At 33.9% G+C, this 22,783-nt stretch overlaps 1 protein-coding gene across 1 annotated transcript in view; it reads left to right on the top strand.

The window, feature by feature from the left end:
- Nucleotides 1-22,783, top strand: part of LOC145675833 (beta-1,3-glucan-binding protein-like) — a 66,591-nt gene that overhangs the window by 36,099 nt on the left and 7,709 nt on the right. The window contains exons 4-8 of the mRNA XM_081746574.1: nt 5,798-5,934; nt 15,113-15,276; nt 15,704-15,961; nt 19,102-19,250; nt 22,377-22,478. Coding sequence (XP_081602700.1) covers nt 5,798-5,934; nt 15,113-15,276; nt 15,704-15,961; nt 19,102-19,250; nt 22,377-22,478 — 810 coding nt within the window. The remainder of the gene's footprint in view (nt 1-5,797; nt 5,935-15,112; nt 15,277-15,703; nt 15,962-19,101; nt 19,251-22,376; nt 22,479-22,783) is intronic.

Here is a 22,783-nt window from a genome sequence, read left to right as displayed (position 1 = left end):
AAAACTAGGATCACATGAGTGCAGTGGTGAGGGTTATTTACATTTGAAACTCATACATACCATTATCAATAATTGTTGATCCATTGCTGGGTTAAAGTGTTTCCAATACTTCTTGACAAACATCTATTTTGGATAATTCGTTTCCAAGATATTCCCAGTGCTACCTAATTTCGTCACAACACCTTATATTGGGTTGCTGTGTAGGTTTCTACTTGTCACTTGTGGCATCCAGTGGAAAATTTGCCTTTGTCTATCTTGTATGATTTGCTTCCTAAGAGAGAGGGAGAGAGACAGGGGCGTAAATAAGGGCCCCGCAGACCCCGCATAGCGGGAGGCCCATGCCATCACGGGGCCCCCAAATTGTGATGTAGGACGTAGAAAAGGGGCCCCATTCCACGTTGTCTGCGGGGTGGCCCCCAAGCCCCTAGTTACGCCACTGGAGAGAGTTATTTTTCTATGTATCCATCTACTATCTCTCTCTCATATACCGGTATATATAACCAGTCACCGAAAATTAGTATAGCGCCACTGCCTACAGATATGGAAGAAAACCTCCTTCACTGGAGGAAATCTCATGACAGTGAATTTCCAAAATTAGCTCTTCTGGCTCGTAAGTATTTGTGTAGGTACCAGCGTTCTATCGGAAAGAGTAGTTAGTGCAGAACATGCGAAACAACTGATTTTCTTTCCATGAACAAAAGAGCTTGTTCCTAAATTGCAGTGTCATGAACTTCAATGCATCATACATTTCTAGTTGAATACTCAGTGCTAATAGGCATAGTTCTAAACAAGACAGTTATTGTTCATTTTTCTCTGTATGTGTGATGTGTGTGTGTGTGTTCTTCTAAGTTAATCCGTTGGTTTTACAAATTTAACACTTGGACTCTATTTTAATATCCAATTAAAAGAAAGCACGCGATCAATAGAGATCTCTTTCATGTTATTATTAATTTCATAATCTTTTTGCATTAAAGAGCTATATGCAAAGACTTGACATCTCCCACATGAACTTAAGAGGTTTCTTGTTAATGGTTTTGTGCAAATTCATATCTAAAAGTATTCATGTTTTATTAAATTTAGGCTAAACCTTACGTCTTATACCATTATTCAGTTTTGCTTATGAAATCAATTTAGAAAGGTTCTAAGTCATTCCTAATAACAGTGCACCTAATAATGCATATTCTAATACTTAAGCAAATACAAAGAAATAGGGAAGTGTTAATAGTACCTAAACATAATATGTAGGTCTGTGTAGTGAAATGACAGAATGGAGGCTTTTGTTTGTTTTAGTGGGCTGAGTTATGTGGCTCAACTTACATCTAGTAACCACATACAAATAAACGGAAAATTATTACTTTGCACAAAAAACTAGTAAATTCTTGTTTCCCTGTCTGTTTAGATTTAAGCAAATTTTAGCACAGGCATTTGATTTTTCACTCGCAATGGCAATACAGCACAAACATTAATTTTAGTGAGAATATCAAGTTGAGTCGGTTAAGGAATGCAGCCATGTTAATGATGAGAAATATTTTGGAGGGCATAGCTCCCCGGCTCTGCACTGGTTTTGGCTTTATCAAGGGGTGCCCACAAGGGGGGGCTATGACGCAAACTGCGTCATTGAAATATTTGGCGGGTTAAAAATCTATATAAAAATGTTTGAGGGGGTGTAAAAATTAATCGAAAAGATTTTTTTTTCATGGAAGAACACCTATGGATAGACAATTTTGGGGGGGTGCGTCATGAACATAAGGGGGGGTGGGCACCACTACTTTATCTTCGAAAGGAACATCATTTCTGCCCAATACAATTTTTGCACAAAGTTTGGTTTGATTCGGTGAAGAAGTGTAGCCGATAAGTTAAATACACAATATTTAGGTGGATTAAGTAGACGTAGAAACATCCCTACCCCACCGCCGCCGATTTGCACTATCTTCAAAAGGAACCAAATTTTTAACCCTTACTAATCCTTTGTAAATTTGGCTTCATTCTGTTAAGAAATGAAGTCAAAAGAGAAAATTAAATATTAACATGGAATGTTGGGAAGCATAGTCCCCAAGCCCTACATTAATTTGACTCATGAAGCAGGGCGTTATATATGAAGCAAAACCCGCCGCAATTTTTTCGAGGAAGTTTGAAACACCAATATCGAATATCGATATTGACGATATCGAATATCGAGGATATCGGGTATCGACAATATCGGATATCGATATCGAATATCGACGATATCGGATATCGATATCGAATATCGACAATATCGGATATCGATATCGACGATATCGATATATCGACATCGATATTTTTGCGATATCGATTATCGATATAAGATGATATCGATATCGACGATATCGATATATCGACATATCGCACAGCCCTACTTCAAAGTGGTGCTTTATTTTCATTGATCAAAGAAGACAGCTAAGTCGCACCGATACATAGCTGTAACTTCAAGTAAGCCTACCTTTAAAAATTATTATCAAAAGATTCACAAGATACGCAAATTATTTTGTGTATAGTTGCAGAAAAATAATGTAAATATTTCACGGAAATTTATTAATTTTATATTCGTTGTTATAATAGCTAGATTTTTGGAAGGCATCATAATAGGAGTGGTGCACCAGAATTGGCCCGATCGCCTAGAGTCCCAGTCCATCCCTGATTACACCATTCGATTACATTTAGGATGTTATTCTAATAGCTTTGCAAATGAATAGAACAAATTAACGTAACATTTGATGAAACCCACGTATAAAAATCATATATATACCCAGTTTATTGAAGATTGCTGTACATGAACCATTTATTTTAACTCCTGATTTTTTTTAAATAACAAATTATATATTGTTCTTGAGAGAATTTCCCAAGAAATACGAACAACCGTTTTTTTTATAACACTGGTTAAGCCCTTCAGTTGAAAGGAACAATAAAAAGAACGTATTTCTTTAAAAAAAAAAATTGGACTATTATCTAATTCGTAGGTCAGAAGAGATTCAACCTCTAGCTGTTCTACCTAATCAGAAACCACAGTTAAAAATAAAATGGTTCAAAATAACAACAAAACGATATCAAAATATATTCTTTTGTTGTTATTTTGAGCAAAATAATCGGGAATTGGGAATGAAAAATTAAGACCCTGGAGTCTCAAGATTGTATCTGGATGTTTCATTTCTGCTATACTGTTGTTCCTCTTATCTGATGAAATATTTAGCGAAAGCTCTCATTGAAACGTGCATAGCGGGCTTTTACCATTGGACTCAATCGGCATTTGTGTATATTTCTTCCACTATAACTTTCCTAAAATTTATCCAATGTTAGTGTGACTCGGTATATATCTTCCGCCAATCTTGCAAATCTTGTTATTTGTGGTTGAAACTCATGAAGAATGAGGGGAAACGAGTTGCAAGTTTGAACGTATGCATATTTTTAAAAAAATGCATAACAAACTACATAAAAATTATTTGATTTTGCCAAAACATAATGCAAAGTTTCTTTGGAATTTGCATTGCCCTCACAACTTGGTGTTAAAATCTACCAACAACGAAAGGTTGAATTGACCCATCTCTCAGATTTAAAAATATATTTCAGTATAATTTTCATACAAAGGATGTTTTAGTTTGATTTTTTCAACGGACTTAAAAAGTTCGTTACTGAATTCTCTATGTCTGCGTGTATGTATGTATGAATGTATGTTATTTGCGAATTTTTCAATTTTGAGTACTGCATTTGATAGAGCATCAAAAATTATCTCAAAGAAATGATGGAATTTTTCGCGTCATCCTTACCGCTCCAGAGATATTGGCCAAACAATGGCCGATTTCCGGAGTTTTAAGGAGCCATAACTTTGGAACCATAAGTTATAGAGAGATGATATTGGTGTTGATCAATACCTAAGAGGATGGTGAACATTTTGGTACCAAATAGTAACCGATGGCCACCGTCCAATTGGCCACTGATTTGGTTTGATTGGCCACTGGTTAATATCGGTATAAAAATGCTTACGAACCTCTTAGGTATTGATTAACACCAATACCATCTCTCTATGATTTACCGTTCCCGGGATATTGGCCAAAAATAGAGAGATGATATTTTGTGAATTTTTGCCTGCATGTCTCCATTCTTTTTAAGTTCGTTCTGGCAATGCTCTTGTAGCATTCTCAACTTTTTTTTGGGGGTAGGGGTAGGGGGTAGGAGGGATTCTGAGTCAGCCCTTTTGGATGGACCTAAATTCAATGAAAAATAATGTAAGAATATTGTGCGAGATTAGACTTACTCAAGTAGTTTGGAATGTAAATTAGTGAGAGGGAAGATGGAGGACCCTTGGCGTACACAATGCATAGTATCACGAATAGTATATCTTTTCAGTATATATAATTATGTTTCACTCTTTGTTTGTAAGTAGTGCATTATTTTCTATTCACGTTTCGAAATTCCTTTGTTCGAACCATTTTTTTTTTTTTTTAATCTTTCAATGCAACTACCCAATTATGTCCTTTAGGCTAAAAGAGACGGATGATTAATATAAGTGAATGACTATTAAAAAAAATGGTTTAATGAGAATATGGGAGAAAATGGGAGAAATCCAAGAAAACCCACGGACGCGATGTTGTTCATCACAAACTTAGTTGCTCTAAGTTCGAACTAGGAATCCCTAGCACTAGTGGTGCTATTCATCTGGTATATACACATACGCGCGTGCACGAGATTTGAGATATCAAGAATGAGAACTGAGATCATATGAGTGAAACGGTGAGGGTTATTTATATTTGAAACAGCATTATTTATGTTTGAAATACCACTGTTAATAATTGTCGATACATCGCTGGATGAAGGCTTTCCAATACTTTTTGTCAACAATCTATCTTAGACAACTCATTTCGAAGATATTCACAGTGCAACATAATTTCGTCATACCACTTTGTATTGTGACACTGTATAGGCCGCTACTAGTCACTTGAGGTATCCAGTAAGGAAAAGACTTTTGTCTACCTTGTGTGGTTTTTTTCCTAACAGAATATATATATGGGAGAGAGAGAGAGAGAGAGACGATTGTTAAATTTAGAATAACACTACTGCCTAGCACCAGAGATAAGCGCTCTACCAATTCGAATCATAAATACGTACCTTTAGGGTGTGGAAGACCTTGGTTCGATTCCAGGCGGAAGCTCATGTGGTTCGGATTCCACGTTAATCAGTAGGTCCACGTCTCCTATAGCCTCGCTGCTGAACGGAACGTTAAACTCAAAATCAACTCAAATCAACTCGAATCATAAAGATAGAAAGAGAAAGGGAGACTTAAGAATTCAAAGTTGCATAAGGACAAGCAGCAAAGAAATGCAGAATCTAATAATAATAATAATAATAATAATAATAATAATAATAATAATAATAATAATAATAATAATAATAATAATAATAATAATAAAATGAACAGAAATCATTCGAAGAACTAAAAGAATAATTCTAAACCAAAGTCAATGAAATGCATGATTGACTCACTAGTATAGATACAAAATCTAAGGAAATATAAAACTAAGTGGCCAGGAGACGTTATCCAATTATTCTCTAGCTCACCTCTACGTTCCTAAGTTTGCTGTAGAACAAGGGGCTTTTAATGTTTCTAAGTGTTCATGGTGAATATGAGTGGTTGGCTACTATGTATACTTCTTAAGATTTTATATTTATTACAGTGTTCTGTTGTTAAGATTTTATTAACTGACTATGCACTTGCTCTCCAATATCATGTTATGTTATAAATTATGTACAACAAAAGTGTTTGTCAACAATGTTCTTATTATAGGACTTTGAATTCGTGGTTTACGACAAATTACCAGGCAATAGCTATGTGAAAAACGGAGTTCTTTATATCAAACCAACGTTAACAGAAGACGTATATGGAAATGACTTTGTTGTACAGGGCGACAGGAGACTACAAGGGTAAGATTTTTTTCCTTATTTCCTTTTAACTATCTTCAACACCTTTCACTCCATATTGCATGATTTAATGCTGAAGTATAGCAAAATAAGTAAAAGAACTCTAATTTATACCATTTAACAAATAAAGATTGTTTAACGTATGATTGGGAGTGTTTTATATATTTTATACATATTTTATTATTACTATTGTATTACTAATCATGATACTATTATATTGCATGGTCAAGTGGGAGACAAGGCAGAAGCCTTAACTTCGCCATGTAAAATAAGACTTATAAATAAAATAAATAAATAAATAGATAAAATTGACCGCTCACATGCATAAACACAAAGTATATGACGAACTAGAATACATTATAATAGTGCTCCCTTGTGTCTATATTATTAAGTACATGTGTCTAGAGCGGAAGACCTAGTGAGAACTCATGTGATTCGGATTACGTTTTAAAAGGTATTGCTACGGTCTCGTGTAACCTCGGTGCTGAAAGGGACGCTATACTCAAATTGAACTATGTCTACTGAAGTTAGCAAAGTATTAGGATGTATTAGGTAAATTAGGTTACTCTAATGTTATGGTATGTACAATCTGTCATAGGTACGATTTCATTGACGAATCTTGTGTAAACTTAGAAAATAAATTTAAAAAATGGTGCAAATTTGTAAGAAATATAGGAATGTAAATATAATAAATCTTGTTCCATTGACAGAACACACCACACGAAACATGGTTTACACTTAAATTGCAGAGGAAAACTGTAAATTGTAAATAAGGCACATCAATTAATAACTACTCAGCGAAGTAAACAGTCACATAACAGTGTACAGCATATAGGTAGTGAAACTGTTTCTAGCCCGTAAACATGGTACGATTGTTTGAAAGGTAACTGCGCATTACACAGATGTAAACAACATCTCAGGAACTTCTAATGCTTTTCAATTGTCTATTGTAAACTTGAATTTAGTAATGGGAAAGAAATTGTTTGAAGTACGTACCGAGGATAAAAAATTGTTGCCAGTAGTGAAAAAAAAAAAAAATAGATGACAGTCAATGCATCAAGAAGATAGTAATGGTATCACTTAATGAATTAATAAAAGAATAACTCTTGGAAAAGGCATACCATCACCGCTCAGCGTAACACAGTTGAATTAGAAGTTGTACAGAGCATACAATCACTACGAAACAAAGTCAAGGAACTTGAGATATTAAGTAGGAATGATAGCAAACTAAACAACATAGGTATAATTTGTATTACTGAACGCTGGCTGAGAGAAGACGCGGAATACAATGTACAATTCTACCAATTTACAAGTGTGTAGAAGCAGTGTGCAGGGTAAGAAATGTGATGGTGTCCTAATGCTAGTAAATGACAAAATAAATTATAAAATGAAAAGCTAAATGAAGAATAAACATCTGAATGTGTAGTAATTGAAATATAGCCTTGTAATAGCCTTATTATCACTGTATTACGAGTGGTGATAATATTTAGAAAAATGTAAAGAAAAGGCTAATACTCATCGCAAAAACATATCACTCCTCAAGCTCTGAAAATGGAGCTCTTGACTTCTTTGATGTCACCATCAAAAGACAAGCTAATAAGTTTGTTACTTCGGTACATCATAAACCTTCTGCTGACACCAAGTATATTAATTTTAGATTATCACATTCATGGCTTCAAAAATGGAGTATTTGGAAAAACTTCTTTAAGAGGATGCCGAGATTGACAAGTAGATTGATGTTCCTTTGTTCCCGCGTACTTCGGCAAAACTTAAGTAGATACTGGAAAAACAAAACATCAAGGTCTCAGAAGTTCCTCTGAAATTCATACACAAAATATATTACAAATTTTAAAGCATTATTTACTAATTCCCCAAAAAGTAGCGGTGTTTATCGGGTTAAATATCAATGTGACAAAATATATATAGGTCAAACAAAAAGGAATATTTGTACCAGAATAGCTGAGCATATTCGAATATCGAAATCTCGTAGCTTACAAGAGTTATCCGGATTGGCATCACATTTCAAAGACAATAACCGTAACTCATGTTAGATAGAGAAAGAACATTAAAGAAACCTATTACGTTGTTAAAGAGAAACCTACACTAAATTTAGATAAAGACATAAATGTAATTTATGTCTTTTTACTAATTATTTCCGCCATCTGGAAGGTAATAAAAAAACAGTAAACAACAGTGAACAGTGATAAGTGAGTCATCATTAATATTGTTTATGTTCGACATGAAGAATTATGCTTCGCATATTTTAAATCCTTTTTAACCAATTTTACCCATCCACATTTCTCCTCGTGTTTTAAATCCTTTTCGAATTGTGACTGGGCTGAAGATAAAGATAATATTATCCTAAGGTACTTCCTAGAGGAATAGTTTGTTTTCTGCGGTGAGTATTAGCCTTTTGCTTATATTTTTCTATAATAGCCTTATAAAAAATATCCGACAGCCTGTTTTCCCGGTAATTGAAAAACTAGGAAAACTATGAACATTAATAAATAATACTAATAAAAAAGAAAAGAAATCAATTGTGTTTATACGAAGATGTAAACGTCAAATTAGCTAACAATATTATCAAATATTTTGCAATTATTCAGCCTACGGCACACTATACATATTCTAGCCTGTATTACGGAGCTCTCTGAATGTTGTATTGACCAAATTGTAATAGATGATGAAACTGCTCTCTATTCAGGAAACAATTTTAACGCGTCACTTTCTGACCATAACGCAGTTCAAATATATATAACTCTTGGATCAAGAATCAGTATATCTAACGAAAAAGATTATAAATAGGCAAGAAATTTTTATTAAACAGATGTAAAGCATTTTCAATATCTATTAAGGAAAGAAGATTGGGACAACACATTCTTACAAAATGATAGAACATAAAATACAGAAATTGTATTAACACTGTAACACATTATTTCGAAATAGCGTTCCCACTAAAAAAGATTCAATTACGTTTCAACAAAACAAGTTTAAATCGAAGAGGTAACTGAATAACGCAAGATATAATTAATTCTTGCATGAAAAAAAATCAGTACGTACACATATGAAGAAGACAAACATTAATCTTAAGAATCTAATATAAATAAAATAAAGAGTTTGTTTGCGTGTTTGTCTGTCTGTCTGTGTGCGGCTTGGGGACCACACGAGTGGACCAAGAGTTACCAAATTTTGGTCAGGGGTACCTTGGCCCAAGCCCCAGATCAAGACGAAGCACTTTTTTCAAATCTCAAACCAGGGGGGTCTCAGGGTGGGCGTTTACCTGACAAATTGACCGAGAGTTACCAAATTTTAGTCATGAATACCTTGACTCAGGCTCCAGACCAGAGTTAAACGTTTTTGTCAAAATTCGAACCAGTGGGGTCTTAGGGGGCGTTTACCGGGTCATGTAAAAGTAGTAGAAAATGACCGATATTATTGTCGAATTCTTAGTTTTCGCGGTCGCTGAAATCAATGGTGAAACTCTGATCGCATTAACTTCCAAATTCACGCTATTCGGCTTTGGGCCGGGGGTCAGCGGGGGGAGGGGGGGAAGAGTGAGATACCGAGACATATAAAAGTAATCCAAAATGACCGATATTAGTATCAAATCCATAGTTTTCGCGGTTGCTGAGATCAATGGTGATACTCTCACAGGCGTTGACTTCCAAATACAGCCTCCGTGCGAAGCATGGGTATATTCAACTAGTATTATAATAAATATAAAAAATATTCTAAAAATAGTAATAAAAGAAAGAAAAATGCATACATCAAATAGAATAATTACATCAGTGAACAATCAAGATTTAGAAAATAATCAATGACCAAACAATAACAAATATATATCATATTGTAAATCTACTAAATGAATATTTTGCCAATAGTGCTAGATTATACTCGAAAAGATCACGAGCTAGAGAACTTAACATAAAAATTAGCACTAACGCCTAGATCTATATACTTAACACCTACCACAGAGCCAGAAATAAGATCAATTGTTAAACAAATCAAATAATATTAGTAATTTAAAAATCTCGAGAATATTCCTTATTATTTGATTAAAGTATGTAATGAACATATTCTTAGATCTTTAACTAATCTATGCAATTCATGTCTTGAAATAGGGACATTTACAGAAATTGTTAAAATAAGGCCAATGCACAAAATAGGATCAACTACTAACCCAGGAAATTACCATCCTGGCTCTGTTCTGTCTTCCCAAAATTCTAGGGAAAAAAATATGTATAACAGATTAGTATCTTTTCTAATTTATATATACAGAGTGTCTCAAAAGTCCCCTGACATAGGGCAACTCTGTTCATCAGAGTTACAACAAACTGTCAAAGGAGAAACCGTTTCCTAATATGATGTTTCAATCTAAAGTGAAGGAACTTTTAAAATCGGACGAGCCATTTGGGCTGTACACTCTTCATGCGCCCAATGTTAAACGAAAATGCAACGTTGCCATTTACCTGGACCCACAACATAAAGTGAATAGGGGCATGTTTGAAATGGGGGCTGGCCATCGACACGTTAGCATGAAAGAAAGTAACTTCATTCACTTATATTGTGCATGAATAGATATCTTGCCTCAGTTGTAAATTTTGGTGATTACTTTTTATATAGAGGAGTACTGTGTAAATGTATAGATTATTGTCATAATTTTAAGGTTGATAAACAAAGGTCTGTAATGAGCTAATTTGTCTGCATTTGAAATAATTCTGGTGACCTTTTTCTGTATTAGAAGAATGCTGTTTACATGACAATTGTTACCCCACGATAACTTGTTGCCAATATAAATACCCAAACAGTTTACACATGTTGACTATTCTCAACAGACACTTCTTTTAGACTAAAAGTCATATGTTGAGTCTTATTCTCAGTAAGTAAAAAACCATTAGCCTTAAACAAATCACAATCTGATCCCATGTATTTTCAGTTATAGCATTAAATGTACTAAGTTCAGGACTAGTATTTAGGAAGGTGGTATCGACAGCATATAGTATAGAGTAAGCAGATAAAAAGTAAAGTAGATCATTTATCATTAGTAAAAATAAAAGTGGCCCAAGACTGAACCTTGGGGTACTCCGTACTTAACTGATGCAACACCAGATTTATTGTTATTTACAAAAACAATTTGTTTACGGTTTTCTAAGTATCTAACTATCTATTTGACTTGAATAATCGAACTATCAACGGCTTGTTGGAAAAACTAAGCACAAAAGTTTACCTCATATGGAAACTCAGTAGTATCCTAACATTTGAGACATTAAAAACCACATACTTTTACTTCATCCAGTCATTAATTTCTTACGGAATTATTTTGTGGGGAAATGCCAGCCTTGCAACGAAAATGATTATAATGCAAAAGAAGATACTAAGAATAATTGAGTAGCTCATTTCCAAAGAGGTCCTTGTCCACCAAGAGAAAATTTTGTGAAACTAAAAAAAACTGTATTTTTTAAAGGAAAACTTGCAATATTTTAGTATGCTTTGCTGAAGTAATATATAAATATTTAATTCATGCAACGCATGCACACAATAACCGTATAATTTTCATAAATTGGGAAAAAAAATGTTTGGATAAGGAGCGTTCAGGAACTGTGCAGAGGACAAGCGGCATTTTGGTTCTGTACAATATGGATAAGGACCTGTTTGTTTTTGTATCTGAAAACAAACCAATTTTATTTTCAGAAAACGTTGTAATACATATGAAAAGCATTGTAATTCAGACAAATTGTAACAAATACTTATTCCAATAAATAAATAAATAAATAAATAACTTTCTGACATTTCGGTGATTCACTACTAGTGTACTTCAAAATAATGATACTCTGATCAATTTTTAGCGTTTCATAGGAACTATTGGTTGGGTAAAACATCTGGTGGAATCTACGGACATCTTGCAATGTTAAAGCTGAACAATGAAAGTCTTTCTTCTCTTTATGGTCACATTTTGGAAGTGAAAGAAGCTTCTTTGATGAATGTATAAGTTTCTTTTCCTTATTCTTCTTCCACATTTTCATTTCATTTCATTTCATTTCATTTCACATGGCAGGAATGTGAATTTTCTTACGTCCTTGACCAGGGATTGCAGGCCTAACATTCCCTCCCCGTTTCACTGCAACTTATGCTTCATTGGCAGAATTATCTACGTTCATGATCAAGGTACGTCCTAAAACAAAAGGACTACTCCAAAGAATAAGTATTTGGATTCAAATTATACCTCACTGACGCAAGCCACAAAGACCCGGCATCACCACAGTATAGCAAAAAATTTGGTCGTCAAATTTCGTTGCTCTTCTGTTATTATTACAAAAGCATTCTTGTCAATGCGTATAATAATAACTTACTATGCAATGCAAAATGAATGCATTTTTAGAAATAAACTACGATGGGTACTTCTATTTCAACGAAACAATGGACAAAAACAGCTTTGGAAATGGACACATTCATTTGATGGTAAAGTTCACTGGGCAAGGATCATTTTGATTGTGTAGAACCAGTGGCAGCCGGTGGATGCTGGTCTCGGGTGTTGTGGTACGACCAATCGGAGACAGAAGATAGAAACTGGATTCATTAACTAATCAACATAAATTTAGACGCACATAGCATGTCATATGTGAAAATAAATGTAATTATGGCAAAAAAAAAACTAAAAATTAAAACATTTTATCCAATTACTCATATTAATAAAAAATATATTCTCCTTTTGATTGCAGCAAATCTTCTATTACAAACTCGTTAAAGTATGGTATTCCCATTATCTGGTCTTTTTCGATGAATGCCAGTGGAAAACCCCTTTCTCCTTCTGCTGACGTCATAGGTATAGTTAGTATCAATTGCAGAAGCTTAGTAGATTCACTAAATGACTTTCCTAGATTAATCCGTACAATTAATTCTAGCAAACCCACATCCCTGACAGTGAACTAAATTTATCTACAGCGTACACTGAAAACAGTTCGTGGCAGAGATTAGTGTTACATATAAAAAAAAGAAACCTCTGCATTGAACTACGTACCGAAAAACAATAACATCGAATCAATATGAAGTACATTTGAAATATACTTAAGATCATTTGTTTCATCGGCTATAATAGCCAGGAAATCAGCTTCGTTAATTTCGTACGGTATTTCTTCCTCACAAACCTGAAGCATTAACTGTAGGAGCTCATTCTAGATCGTTTTGGATGTCCCTTTAAGCTCTGTAGATTTTCTAAAGATTTTCTCAAAGCAACGTCTAATTCTGAGCTAAAATTTATTAATCTTCTAAATACTCCCGGGTTGGAGGTAGAGTCAGTTTAGTCGTGTACCCTTTAAGCCTCGAAAATGAGCATTGTTTATGATCATATTCAGTGCGCATATATTCCATCTGATGTTTCCTATGTGCTCTTCAAGTTTTCTCCTGTAAGAACTGTCCAACTGCGAAGCGATATATACTTTTCGAAAAAGTGTGAATTTTAAAACACTTCATAAATGTGAAGCCGAAGATTTGTATTTTTTATGTTCTTTGTTTGAGCATCAATGGCTTAAATCCAGGGATGCAAATAAGCAACAAAATTTTACTAGCCCAAGAAAAAAGCTACTAGCCTACATCCCACAATAGAAATCATTTATTTAGCTTCGGTATGATATTAAATACTCGCCCGCACCGATGAACCACTCGTCCCGGGCGAGTAGTTATTTGCATAACTGCTTAAATCTATTATGTTTAGTTTTGTCCACAATTCTTCACCACCAAACAATAGATACGGAAAGCAAAGCTGTATTTTTTACTTCGCACCCACACAATCATATATATATATATATATATATATATATATATATATATATATATATATATATATATATATATATATATATATGTGTGTGTGTGTGTGTTTTTAAGAAAAAGTGCAGAACATTGGGTACACTGTAAAAGTTTGGTATGCTGAAAAATTACAGATATATATCTCTTGTAATTACTATACTCATATTTCTTTGTGTATTTCATAAATTTCCTGTCATCTTATAAGTATTAAATTTCTTTTGTCTGTAAACTCATGTAAAGTAATCTAGATCCTTCAGTAGCATTTCTAAACGTCCCGAAATTTCTTCGACGTAGCGAGATTGATATCTGCGTCCTGAAAATAAATTGCGGGACCCATAAATATCTCAGTATGTGCGGACAAGGGAAAAGTAGTTTTATCTCAATTTTAAACAAATCCATTGAATTTATAGATATGGCAGCTTAAAGCACAAAGAGGTTAAATATAACTGACAAACCCATAACAACATTTGCTGTAATATTGTCGATATTTCTCTTTGCATCCGTTCAGAGATTATACGTTGATATTTAAAGCTTGTTTTATGTTACAATATTGGCATCCACTAGTTTTCTTTATATTTCTGCAGCCCCTGTGCCCGATAATGCAAATGACAAAGTTATACTTTACGTTTATGTTAGAAGATTAAAATAGGAAGTCTTGATTAGGTTTCTAATAATATCGGAAACGAAAACATGGAAAATATTCGATAGTTAGAAAAGTAGCAGATAGAAATTTAATGCTTTGTATTACACACTCACGAATGACCACATGACTCACAATGACCGGGAAATATTTTTGTAATTTCAGCAGGAACATTTCAATAATGTGAATTTTTATTTATTTATTTATTTATATCAATATTCCAAGTTCTTTTTTCTGGTTATTTTCTTTTAGGATTTTATTTTTACTACTCCAGTGTAAGGAACTGAATGCAACTTTACCCCTTTTATTTCACGCATTTTGAAGATGAAAGCATAATGCTCTGGATTTTTACTTTTGAAATATAGGATCCCTATTCTGCAATGGATACTACCAACAAGGGACTTCTCAAGAATTCGTTTATTTCAATATTACAAATTATCGTAATTTTAGAGCGCCACAAAATTTCGTTATACTGGTATTTTACTGTATAAAAGATGTCAATCTAATGCCCAAGTATGAAACTATATCTTGATTTACAGAACAAACTCAATTAATAGAGTCAGTAAAGTGACCTTATGGTCTCTTCAACATTTTAAACTCAAGAATCCTGTCTCAGGATTTTATCATAGTAGTTATAACCTTAGTAAGAATCTAGGATTAAAGTTGCTCATAATATATATATATATATATTTATATATGCCCTCATGTTTTGTAACTTAAGTCTAAATATTTCAGATGTACCGCAAACAGTGAAGAGGAATGTAGAATGAAAGCTGTTTATGCGAACATAGTTCCACCTGTTTTATCTGCTCGTCTGCGAACCATCAACTCCTTTACTTTCAAGTACGGAAAGATTGAAGCCAGAGCCAAAATGGCTGTTGGAGACTGGATACTCTCAAGTAAGAATTGAAGATCCCTTTCCAAACTAAAATAAAATATTCTAGTTTATGCAAATTAATTTTTACTATAAAAGAAACAAATGGAAGAAGTCATACTTGAAAATACAAATATACTATCAAATTATAAAAACTCTTGTATTTGCTTACCTTATATCCAATACCCTAGTCTAAAAAGTAGTGTGGCTTTTTATAACGAATACGGTGTTAAATTCAGACATGAGACGCGCGAACATTTTAAGCCACGTTTTTATTTATTTATTTATTTATTTTTTTAAGGGCTTGTGTTTCAATGTGGTAATCTTTTCTTTCTGATCAAGGCTGACGACTACAGTCAAACTTAAAATGTAATAATAATAATACGGAGCACTTTAAGATAAGTTTGCAATGCAGTGACATTTTACTGATATGTCATTTTTCTGATTCCTAGTTTTGTCGTTGCAACCAAAAGAGAATTTCTACGGGAAATGGTATCAGTCTGGACAGATTCGTGTTGCATCTTCCTTGGGCAATACAGATCTGACAGTAAATCGAGTTGACATTGGCATTCAAGAGGTATTCGCAGGAGTCCTTTTATCTCCAGAGGAGATTGACGTACGAAAACCAGTGCCATGGATAAAGTACGATCTTGAGAATGAAAACGGATGGAATAAAGATTTCCACGTCTATGAAGCTGAATGGACACCAAGTAAGTTGAAAAGCATTTCAACTTTTTAAAAAAACATTTATTTTATTTATTGCTGCATGTAACATTACTGATTTACTTAAATTAGTATGCCGGAGGTCCCGAGTTCGAGTCCCGGTCCAGTCAAATCACTTTTTCACTCTTTGTAGGTTATACTGTTTATATAAACCCAAACCAATGGCATATCAAAACAGTCTTTCCATTCTGACCTCTGCTGGAAGAATATATTGATTACGTCTGTACAGATCAAAGTGTAAACCGTCTTGTTAATTTTTAAAAATGAATTATTATATAGCTGTAAGTTTAAATCAGGAAGTCCAACACTGCAGCTTACATAGGTGTTTTTCGGTTTCTTTTACGGACAAGGTTGGGTTGTATCCTCCTTTTCCAATCATATTCGTATTATGACGTTCTGAGAAGGACGAAAGTAGAACAGCGAAGAAACAAAGAAAAAGTGAATGCTAGTTAGGAGGGAAAGAAAAGTTGTGTAAAAGGAATAAATTTTCAGAAATTATGTTTTTCGTTGTTAGATGAGGAACATACGTTTGACCGGTACTCATGCGCGCCGACTACGTGGGTTCTCTGGCACCCACATAAATAATCTTGTGGGTGCGGCACACCCATAAGATTTTTAGTTTGGACGCGGGTTTGAACCCATTTCTCTTGCGTTTAAGTCAGCCGTGTTACCGATTGACCTAAGGCAGCTCAAATTTATCCTTATAGTACCGGTATATTTTACTTTATCACAGCACAGACCTTTATAACAGTGTTCATAAAAAAATTTAACTAAAAATAAATCAATCAAATACCAAGACTTTCCTGAAAACATGTAGGCTAACTAACACCCACATAAATTTTGGAAAGTCGGCGCCGTTGCTCTGTACTCATTCACAATACTGCATTTCTCTTCTCATTTTTACACAGACAACCTAAAAGAGAAATATCATATTGTAAAATGGGAACAATTACTACTTGACTGTCGTAAACAAGAAAAACAACTCTTTCACACTCTTTCTTTATTTTCTACCTATTTGAACCGAGGCCTTAACAGATATCTTCTTTAATCCTTGAATAATCCACAGATATTTCCTTCAGTTTTCCTATCATATTATTTCGAAGGTTAGGAATAGGTATGAATTTGATAACTGTCGTATTCTGGTGGAGCAAACGTTCAGGAACAGAGAGAAATTCTTTTCTTTCATTCTCATAAATGCTGCAACCTTTAATATCAGCCACCGGTATACAGTGCTTTGCAAGGTCAGACATTTAAAAGTTTCTGATCAATACAGTACAACCAATTTGAATCAATATAGTCCATTTCTTTTCATCCACCCCGCCAAGTGAACTTTGTGGTGGACAAACACCGTGTGTGGGGGTTTCCTCGGGTTCTCCCGTTTCCTCCCACTTTCTTCATTCCACCATTTCATTCATTACTCATCATCACCGTCTCCTTTAGCCTCACCGGCATAATCGTGGGACGTAAAACTCAAAGATTTCATTTCATTTTACTTTTCACCCACCCAAATAAGTTTTGCTTCATATAAGAACCATAATGACATTTAATACCTAAATCGTCTTTGTTTTCTTAGCCCATTGATTTATGAAAAGTTCGGTTTTTGGATCGAAAGATCCAATATATTTCAATCAAAAATTTTCTTGTAGGCCTTATCAGGCCGGTAGCCAGCCCAAAAATTTAGGGGGGGGGCGATTCAACAATATCGCCATATTATAGTTCATTTGCAAGCCTACCGTGAAAACTTTAGAGGGGGCCAGCAACAATTTAGGGGGGGCCCGGCTGAAGTTAGGGGGGCCCGATCCAACAATATTATAATTCATGACCATATTATAGTTCATTTGCAAGCCTACCGTGAAAACTTTAGAGAGGGCCAGCAAAAATTTAGGGGGGGACCGGCCCCCTAGACCCCCCTGGATACGGGCCTGGGCCTTATATCTGGAGAACTATATATAGTGTAGCCAAACCCAAACTATCACTTAACTCAGTATGTTGTGCTTATTCCGTAGAAGATGCGAAAACACGATTTAAAGACCGTTCAAAAAATGTTGTGGCCCTTGATTCAAAAACTAATTATTAAGCAAGATCGCAATCTCTTGATCCATTTTTAGTGTTCCTAAAATTCTTGTTTCTGTTTTCTTTGAAATGAACTGAATTATAACAATGTACTGATTTGTCCTTCAACTCTGTCCAAGACTACAAATGTCCCTTACTTTGTCAAAATGAATTTACGTTATACATAAAGTTTCTTCTGGAAATCCACTAAATTGTTCAATTATCTACCTCAAACTGTTAACTGATTAAAGATGTTAATAAGTTCAAGGCAGCAGTAAGGGACATTCTATTAAATGGTGCGTTTTATTCTGTCAATGAGTTTCTAAACTAAGACAATGAATAATAGCTCTGGAGTAACTATAGCAATTATCATTGTTTTCCTTAATGCCATTCATGTAAATAGTGAAAAAAATGAAATGAAATTTTTAACTTTTACGGCCCACGGTTATGCCGGTTAGGCTAAAGGAGACGATGATGATGAGAGATGAGTGAAATGGTGGAATGAAGAAAGTGGGAGGAAATGGGAGAACTCCGAGAAAACCCACGAGCACGGTGTTTGTCCACCAGAAACACCACACGGCCCGAGCTGGGATCGAACCAGGGACCCCAAGCACCGGAGGTGAACGCTCTACCACTGAGCCACCGCAACCCCCATGTAAATAGTGTTTTCACATGTTGTAATCAATTAATTAAATGTACACATAATATGTATTAATCATGCTAATGTTATGATATGTTTATACCAAGGTGTAATTTGCACATGTACTTTTTACACGGAATGCAATAAATACAATACAATACAATACAATATAGTGTTGAAGTCACTTCACTTGAAAACTTTTTCTTACAAGATAGATATCGAGGGCCATCTGTGTTCGCAGAATAATTTGAGCAACGCTGTATTAAGGTAAAAGTAAGAATATAGTCAACAGCATAGAGGGAAGAGTAATACACCGTAGGTTGTAAATAGATATATAAAGTGCTTATTTTCTCTCTACCGAAAGTTCTTACATAACCTTAGTCATAAGTTTGCGTTATTTTGAAGTTTATAGATTTGACCTTTTATTTCTTTCAGATGGCATTACTTTCAAAGTTGACGGAAATGTGTTTGGAAACTTGGTAGTTCCTGAGGCAGGTATTTCCTCTATGAGACAATATGCAGAAGTTACGAAACCAAATCCTTCGTGGAAAGAAGGAACTAAAATGGCTCCGTTCGACAGAGAGGTACTTTCTTTTTAAAAATAATACTAATTTCTTTTGGTATATTGAGAATATACAACAAAAAGACGTTGTGATTGTCAACTTTAACATCTTAGTCTATCTAGGGGATAGATTGACTAGAATATAATAAATATGGACGTTATGCAGAGTCGTTTTAACGTATGATTAGCATCGTACTAAGTGTTTGACTAACGTATGATTATCAGAAGTGTATTCGGAATCTCTGATTAGTTGACTAAGTTAATCACATCTAACTATTTAATTTAGAGCAAAGGGCACCCTGGTTTAGCCACAATAAACTTACATTATGAGAATGCAAAGGCAATTAATTACCTGTCTGTCTGTCTTTCTTTCTTTCTTTAATTCATATCATGGGGTGAGTTAACTATGAAGCAGCTATTAAGCCGAGTTCTCTAGCAACTGTTTCCAACAACTGTTTCTTAAAGTGAACAGTGAGAGATGAGTAGACAATTTCCAGTTTTCTGAGGGTGATCGATAAATTATCTTCACTTATAATCACAACATAATCCTTCTATTGTCTCTAATATTAATTTACTTCTAATTATTCCGCCGTAAATACATCATTCAGAAATGAATACATCAATTATAATTAGATTTCGAAACTATTTATAATTGTTATGTCAAACCACAAAGAAAACATTTCGGATTTCATATACTTTCATTTTTACAGACTACACATGTGCACGTCTAAATTTCCGTAGCTTCCACATTTATTTTTCTCACTAGAGATATTGGGGTTATATTAATCAATCATACCGAAATCAACTTATTAGCTGAACTTCAAACAGACTCTGAATACAAAAAAGTACACCCTCTTTAGTACATAGCTGATACGACACTAAATAATAGCGTGACTAACGTTTGATTAACAAATTCTCTGAGTACTGCCCTAGGTTAATACACAATTAATATTTGTAAATTTTATATGAATTAACTTCAAACAATCATACAATATTCTAATGCTGTTCAATCATCTATTAAAGATTTTTTTTAAATTGTTTTTTTGCAGTTAGTTTTACTTTGATATCTTGCGTTCTTAGTGGGTATAATCCACTTGGTTTCGAATTATATCTTTGTTACTATTTCGTTTATAAGTGAGTGTTCTTTTTTTTTCTTTAAACAAAAACTTTTGCGAAGCTGCCAAAAGGTTTCTTACCAACTACTTGTTTTCCCTGCCTTTTATTTCTTTCAAAAAAATACGATGGTTCAATAGTGGACGATCCCTGTGGTGTAAAGGGTTCCTGACTCGATTCTAACCACATGAGTTTATGGTAGACAACGTGGTTCTATTCTTTTAAAATAGATACTTTTATAAAAAGGCCTTGTGCCCATCTTAAACTCAAATTAAACATAAATTTCTTACAAGGCTGTTTATATTCTTTATTATAAATTAACGAGAATTGTTACAGTTTCGGAAGTATATCACTTCCTTCTTCAGACTACTATTCCAACTCTTGTTATGTTGGAATAGTTGGAATAGTAGTCTGAAGAAGGAAGTGATATACTTCCGAAACTGTAACAATTCTCGTTAATTTATAATAAAGAATATAAACAGCCTTATAAGAAACTTACGTTTAATTTGTGTCTTAAAATTTAGAATCTTGTTTCTTACTACATTCTCATTCCACGAATTCTTATTTTATCATCATCTGATTTACCACTTTGATTCAATTATAAGTTAGACCAGCGTTTTCCAGCCGGTGTGCCGCGGCACACTGGTGTGCCGCGAGGAAATCGAAAAAAATTATTAATTCTATAGCAACCAAATTGCAAGACATAGGAACAAAATGTATATTTTTGTATTTCACATTACTATGAATTTCTACCATGGAAAAAATACTGTAATTGTAATATATTATTCTACATCTATTACTGTGTAGCAGACAGTATTTCGGCTCGTACACATTTCCACGGTTAGCTGCTATGTCACGCTTCAATTGAATCATACTAACACAAAGAAATGGAAGCACTTGTATCGTACGCGTCAAGTGAACGTTCGTAAAACACTCATTCGCACGTGAATGACAGAACAACACTTTGTTCAACAGGTGTGTTCTGACTTCGATGCATCGCAAGCTGTGTGATTGCAATATGCGCCGATTTTGGTTGAAACAGCAAAGTTAAAAGTACAAGACATTTGTTCGTTCGTTCGTTATTTAGTGCTCTTCGTTCTTAGTGAAAGGTTGCATAGTTTTCGAAAAAGAAAGCGTATTTTTAAAAATCTGAGTCCTATATTTCATTGCAATTATTTTCTATTTTAAAATTAGAATGAAAAATAAGCATAATGAATTAGCATAGGGGAAACCAGTTACCGAGCTTTCATCTCTGTGAGAAGGAGATCAGTAATCACAAAAAAGAATACCATGGTATTTTATATTTGCAAATAATAATAATAATATTAATAATAATAATAATATCTATGAGTGTGCCGCGAGAATTCAAGTTACACCCGTAGTGTGGCGCAAGAGAAACGCTGAGTTAGACTCTTGCTGAGGAACAATGTTAATAAATGAAGAACTATCAAGCAGAAAACAGTCTGATACATTTTGTGGTACAAAATGAGGTCTTCAAAGATAAGATACCTCTGATGTGTGAGTTTCCTGGTTCGATCCCCGATCAAGTAAATTGTGGCCGATAACATTATGTTTTTTCGGAGTATTCCCGTTTCCTTCCACATTCTCATTCCACCAATTCTTCCATCATCATTCATTTGTTTAAATCATCATATCCCTTAGCCTAAAGGATATAATCGTGGGACGTTAAACTAAAAGATTTCATTTTATATTTTTTCAAAGTTAAGAACATTTCACTATACTCAAATTGTCTCGTATATATATCATATCATATACCATTTTTCTTGTAATAGTGATGCAGTATTCATGGAGTCAGTCGCATTTTTTTAAACTGCAAGAACAACACGAAGTTCTCGAAATTTTTAATAAATGTAATTATAATTTCATATATTTAGAGAAATGTATTTAATTAACATTCTTCTGGTAGAAAATCTAAAATATTTTATAAGTAAATCTCGTTTAGCAGTTTATTTTTCTTCTAAACATGTTTTTTTTTTTAATTTTACATTTCATCATGTGGTCTTCTTTTCTACAGTTCTATTTGCAATTAGGAGTTTCTGTTGGAGGATTCCGTGATTTTCCCGATTCTGCAAGTAACAGGCCTAGACCAAAACCATGGAGAAATTTTGCAAAAGCTGTGAGTATTAACATTTTTACAGTAAATTTAGAATTTTTTATAAATAATAACAATTATAAAACTAAAACACATTAGATTTCAATTTCTTAAGTATTCTTGCACTGTGAGTATTAACTTTTTTACAGTAAATTTAGAATTTTATTTAAATAACAACAATTATAAAACTAAAACAAGTTAAATTGCAATGACTTAAGTATTCTTGCACTGTAAGTATTAACTTTTGTACAGTAACATGGAAATGGAAATGTTGTACCTAATTGAATGTGGTTCAACATAAAAATGGAAATATTCTACCTAATTGAATG

The sequence above is a fragment of the Thermobia domestica genome, chromosome 18 (genome assembly GCF_964235325.1).
Source record: "Thermobia domestica chromosome 18, izTheDome1.hap1.1, whole genome shotgun sequence".
NCBI lineage: Eukaryota > Metazoa > Arthropoda > Insecta > Zygentoma > Lepismatidae > Thermobia > Thermobia domestica.
This window is presented reverse-complemented; position numbering and strand designations above follow the sequence as displayed.